The sequence below is a fragment of the Tupaia chinensis genome, unplaced genomic scaffold (assembly GCF_000334495.1).
Source record: "Tupaia chinensis unplaced genomic scaffold, TupChi_1.0 Scaffold000511_1, whole genome shotgun sequence".
Lineage (NCBI taxonomy): Eukaryota > Metazoa > Chordata > Mammalia > Scandentia > Tupaiidae > Tupaia > Tupaia belangeri.
In genome coordinates this window covers 401,846-407,795 of record NW_006160024.1, presented here as the reverse complement: position 1 = coordinate 407,795, position 5,950 = coordinate 401,846, and the positions used below count along the sequence as shown (strand labels likewise).

Genomic DNA, 5,950 nt, shown 5'->3' with positions numbered 1-5,950 from the left:
ACACACAGAGAGAGAGGGAGAAAGTGAGAAAGCAAGCCACCAGGCCAAGACTCAAACCACAGTTGGCCATGTGGGCGTGTCCAGCGTCTTAACCACCATGCCACCTGCTGGTCCCCAGAAAATGCATGTTTTTAAACGAGTATTCATGGATTACAAAATTCTACACTAAAATAAGCATGTACATTAGTTCCATTCTCCCACATCTTGAGGTGCCCTTGTACGTTGTTTCTCTGATGATCTCAATTTCAAACTGTTTCTTATCTTTCCTAAAGTAAATGAAGACAGACACTACATGAAAAGGAAAGAAGCGAATGCTTTTGAAGAACAGCTATTAAAACAGAAGATGGATGAACTTCATAAGAAATTGCACCAAGTGGTGGAGACATCCCACGAGGACCTGCCCACTCTCCTGGGAAGAGCTGAGGTATGTACGTGCTTTTCACTGACACCTCCTGGACCCAGCAACAGCAAATGCAGTGTGGACTTGTTTTTCTTTCCATGCCGTATTTTTAGAGCTAATCCTACTGTTCATTTAGTTAGTAACATTCCAACAATTTTAAATAATTTGGCAAAAGAGGTCCAAAATATAGAATGAGGAATGGAAGTTACAGAACAGGATGGGTAGTTTGTTTTGTATGTATACATGTGTATACATGTGTACATGTTTATATATTCATATATTAGTATACATAGTCCTTTTTCTGGTTTCTGTACAATGACTGCATTATACATTATGTAAGGAGAATTTGAATATAATGGTTTCATTAATTTGGAACTTAGTTTTTTTTTAAAGAATTATTTATTTTAAAAATTATTGTTATTTTTAATTTGACCAGAGAGAGACCAAGGGTGGGGTGGGGGTAAAAAAGCAGACCACCAGGTCCAGGACTCAAACCATGGTCAGCCATGTGGGAGTTCAGTGTCCTAACCACCGTGCCACCTGCCAGCCCTTATGTATAGTTTGTTTGTCATCGTTTCATGTTGCAAGGGAAAGCGGTAGTCAATGTGTTTGAGCCACATACGGTTTTTTTTTTTTTTGGTAGTGCATGTGTTTGAGCCACGTACGTTTTCTTTGCCTTTTTTTTCTAAGTTTATTTATTCATTTCTTCTATGAGCAAGAGGCACAGAGACAGTACCTCCAGTAGGGTCTTTATACACAAGTCACCCTCGGTATAGCCAGCCATGGTGATGGGCACACGTGTGCCTGACATCCTTGTGGAGGCCTCCAGACAGGAACCTGGAACCTGCCCGTGTGGATCAGCCTCACGGGCTGGCAGTTTTTACCTCTGTGTCACTGTCCGTCCTCTACATATATTTTCTTCAGATCATTAAGGAAGGGCCAGCCTCATAGCCTAGTGAGTAAGGAAGTGAAATCCCACGTGGCTGACCACAGGTAAGTCCCCAGCCCCAGTGGTTTGAAAAATGCGCTGAGCATATGTGTGTGCCCAGAGCCCTACAGGATGGAGAAGGGATTGTAGCATGACCAGGTCCCACTGGGAGACACTTTCTTCCCCCCTGTCTCTTTGCCTTTTGTCTGGTGAGCACATGTGCCCTCTGACCACTAAAAAAAAGTAATGCATGAGGGAAATTGGTGATGTTTATTTAAGCTGTATTTAAGTCGCTTAATCTTTCACATAGAATTAATTCTATCTATGACAAGATACCATAAAGATAAAACTTATTTGCTTTATAGTTTGAAGATTAAAAATTACGTGACAGGGCCAGCAGGTGGCGTGGTGGTTGGGGCACTGCACTCCCACATGACCATCTGTGGTTCGAGTCCCAGACCTGGTGGCTTGCTTTCTCATTCTCCCTTTCTCTCTCTCTCTCTCTCTCTCTCTGGTCAAAGTGATGAATAACAAGAAATACATAAAATTAAATAAATAATTCCTTAAAAATAAAACATGACTATATGATGGTTTTTACAAAATCGAATGAAAGCTGTGTATGAGTGCGTGTATATGTGCACATACGCACATACTACATATAAAAATAGATGAACGTTCTTCATCATTGACTGCTGTCGGTGTTTTTCCAAACCTTTATAAACAAACATGGGTGTGAAACAATTGAAGTTTCTGTGTAAGTAAGACTTACTTTCTGCTTTTCTCCTCTGATGCTTCATATGGATCTTTCACTGTTATTGCAGAGCCCTAGCTCAGTCTACATGCAGCAGTCTTCTGTCATACCTGTAGAAAGGCAGTGGTAGGTGACAAGGTGACAGTGCAGGATCTGTTAGAAAACATGCCTCAGTGAGCATTCTTTTATCTTTCCTCTGGAAAAGACAGAGGTAGAATTGCTGCCGTTGAAGCTTACATACCTAAAATACTGTCAGTCTGCCCTCTAAAAACTTACTTTTGTTGATAGTGTAACAACTATATAGAAACAGGTATTAAAGTACCTATTTCAATGCCATTTTAGCACCAAGGTTTATTTTTATTATCAATACTCATTTTCATAGCTTCCTATTATTGTTTTTTTATGACTATAGTATCTTATGTCTTTTTTTAAAAGAAATATTTATTACATTTTATTTATTATTATTATTTTAATTTGACCAAGAGAGAGACAGAAGGAGGGAGGGAAAGTGAGAAAGCAAGCCACCAGGTCTAGGACTCAAACCATGATCAGGTATGTGGGAGTCCAGCACCTCAATCACCACACCACCTGCTGGTCCCCGGTATGTTACTTCTTAGTCTAAGGATATTAATGGGCTCTTCCCCTGCCCAGAACCCTTGATTTCCCATCCTCACATGTCATATGTCATTGGTTTTGTCTTTGTCCTCCATGTTGAAAGCTTTTCATGAGAGATCTGAGCTCCACTGTGAACTCATCCAAAGGCAGGCAGCAAAGGATGCCAGACGGCCTTGGTGTATGGGCGGGGCCTGCTGACTAGCCAACTTCCGGGAGGTGTCTGTTTTCTAGGGCAGATAAAATCCTGAGAGCAGCATCTTGATCACAGAGTCTAAGCCGTGCTGCGAGTCTGCAGGGAGCCTGGTGAAATGGCTGACTCGTCCTTTCATTCCTCATGTGGCATCTATAGCCACCACCTCATCCTTCCCAGAGACCTCCTCCTTATTCTCCAGAAAGGAAACCTCCAGCCCGCTGCCTCTAGGATGAGGGAGATTGTCCTGCTTATACTTGTAGGACCTGCTTTATAAACAGAATTTCTTTTACCACATTCCTAGAATTTCTTTTACCACATTCCCGCTTCCAGCTCCTTTCATTTTCATTCTGAGGTGTAGCTAGTGTTGCAGAATCTGAACTTTTCCGTAAATCAGGGCTACATGACCCCTTGTCTCCTCCAGCACCTTTTTTAGGCGTTTGAATTTTTGTACTGTCATTTTGGTGACGTTTGGGGAGGAAGTAGATGGTAAAGCACATGTTTAAGTGACCGTCTTTAACCAGAAGGCTCCTGTTATGGAACTTATTTCTGTCTGTGGATAGCATATGAATATATTTCACAAATCAATGGCCAATTGTTTCTAAATCATTTATTAACCAGCTCAGCATTTTCCCATTTGTTCAAAATGTCTTTATCACATACCATATTTTTATATATACAAAATCCATTTCTAAAATAGCTATGCCATTGTTTTGGTCAGTAGGTCTCTGTTATTCCATTTTGTGTGTTTACTACAGCTTTCTTGCATGTTTCAGTAGAGAAAGTCTGTTTATTCATTTTCAAAATATTTCTTTAATACTGAATATTACTGATTTTTTTAGAGTTTTTTTTTTTTTTCTTTAAGGCATGTGTGCTTGCTGGAGAGACAAAGACAGAAAACAAGAAATCACCCCCTGGGGGGGCTGACCACACCACCATATCTTCTTCTCCACTTTCCTCTCAGAATTTTGGGCATGCACACACATGCACCTGGTGTGAGTTTCCAGCCTCCAGGTCCAGGAGGAACTGGAGTTGTCCACGTAGGAGTCCAGTGCCTCAACCACTGTACAACCTGCTGGTGTCATCATTGATGACTTTTAATCTTTACTAATTGGGTAGGTGACAATATGGTGTAGGTCATTTCAAGTTATCTTTTTTCTCTTTTTATTTTATTTAACTTTATTAATTTACTTATTTTAATTTGACCAGAGAGGGACAGCGCGAGAGAGTGAGGAAGCAGCAAGCCACCAGGTCCGGGACTCGAACTGTGGTCAGCCATGTGGGAGTCCAGCACCCTTAACCACTGTGCCACCTGCTGGCCCCTCAAGTTATCTTTTTTGATGACTAGTGAGGATTAACTTTTTATATTTTGTTCATTTGTCTGAAATAGCTCTTATCCTCAATATCTGTTGTTTTTCCTAACAATTTGTGAGAATACTCTTATAGGTGGGGAATTAAATCTTCTGTCTTAACTTTGTGACATAAGACCATTCAATTACAGCCTAAGTATTTGTGAGTAGAAAAGCAAAGATTTTAAGATAGGAGCTTGTCTTCTTTCCTTTTGTGAGTCATGCTTTCATGCCAATTAATATTCACATTTCCTAGGCTGTCTTAATGGCGGGAACACCTTAAGTATTTAACAACATTGATTTGTTGGTTTTTTTCCCCTCAAAGTTAAGTAGAGAGAAATAAGATAGTGTTTAAATACTGATGCAGCTGTGGAGGGGGTCATTGTTCAGTGGTAGGAAGAGGGACGCCAGGTGTATCTGGTTAGAAGCTGCAAGGCATCATCATGTAGAGTGGTCTCTTTTTGTTGGTGTTGTTTAAAGTTTCTCTCTCTCTTCCATGAGAGAGGTTCAGGCACTTTCAACAGGGTTTTCAGCTGCAGTCCACTTCTGGTCTCACCTGGTCTGGATCAACGGGCATGTGCATATATATACCGCACACTCTGGGAGGCCTTGGGATGTGAAGCAGACCCTTGTCATGAGGGTCCAGTTAGGTTCCCACACCACCATTGCCTGGCCTAGAGTGGTTGTTCTTGCTGTTGACTGAATACTTGAAGAAATAAGGGTATGCTTCAGGAACCAGCAGTTAGCATAATGGCTATGTCACTGGACTCCCATGTAGTCAACCGCGGTTCGCGTCCCAGACCTGGTGGCTTAAAACTCACGCCGGGCGCGTGTGCGTGTGTGCCCAAGATCCCGAGAAGAGAATGGAGAAGGGATTGCGGTTTGACCATCGCCCCTGGGAGGGGTGATTTCTCGCTTTCTGTCTCTATGTCTCTCTCTGTCTGGCGAGCGCATGCACCCTATAGCGGAAACCTCTCCAAAAAAAAAAAAGAGTATGCTTCAAAAGAAAAGGAATCTACTCAAGACAGTTGCCATGCTGTGATAACTGATTAGCACATTCTGAACCTGATGATTTTGTTTCTGTGTGTTTGCTTGACATGAAAGGTTAATCCAGCTTGTGTGGGGCCAAGTACAGGCTTCCAGCAGGAGCAGAGAGCTTCGTGTCCTCCAGCCACCGGTCTCCAGACCTCAGAGAGCCTGGGAGGGAAACCCAGAGAGGCACCTCCTGTTGTTCCTCTTGTGGCCAATGCTGGATCTGCTGTTCTGGTGTCCCTAGCCGTGAGCCAGAGCGTAGCTCCTCCTCCTGCTGCTCCTGTTCCATTGACAGCCCAGACAGTGATGGGCTCCACATTCGCAGTAGCCAGAAGAGATGCCAGGTAAGCCGAGGGCAGTGAGGAGACGCTGGTGCTATGAGTGGCCTCTGCCAGCATCTTTCATCTACAGATCCAAGGGCTACATGTGAAAGATGGATGATTGTTTTTAAAATAATTTTTAGATGGCCATGTTGTTGAGGTTACCAAAACATTGGCCCCAAACTTTCAGACTTATTCAATCTATGCTTCTTTTGGAGTATTTATATTTTCCTTCATACTTTCCTCTTGAACTAAAAGTATTCAGTACCCTGCAACTCAACAGTGTCTTTGCAACCAGAGAATATGTAGCTCTTAGACCAGAATGGCCATGGCGGACTGGGTCTGTGCACCCGCAGGGATTCCTG

At 42.5% G+C, this 5,950-nt stretch overlaps 1 protein-coding gene across 3 annotated transcripts in view; it reads left to right on the top strand.

Annotated features, from left to right (window-relative positions):
- BUB1 (BUB1 mitotic checkpoint serine/threonine kinase) overlaps positions 1-5,950 on the top strand; it is a 55,590-nt gene that overhangs the window by 16,843 nt on the left and 32,797 nt on the right. For all 3 annotated transcript variants that reach the window (XM_014590957.2, XM_014590958.2, XM_014590956.2), the window contains exons 10-11: positions 273-424; positions 5,338-5,609. In XM_014590957.2, the coding sequence (XP_014446443.1) occupies positions 273-424; positions 5,338-5,609 (424 nt within the window). The remainder of the gene's footprint in view (positions 1-272; positions 425-5,337; positions 5,610-5,950) is intronic.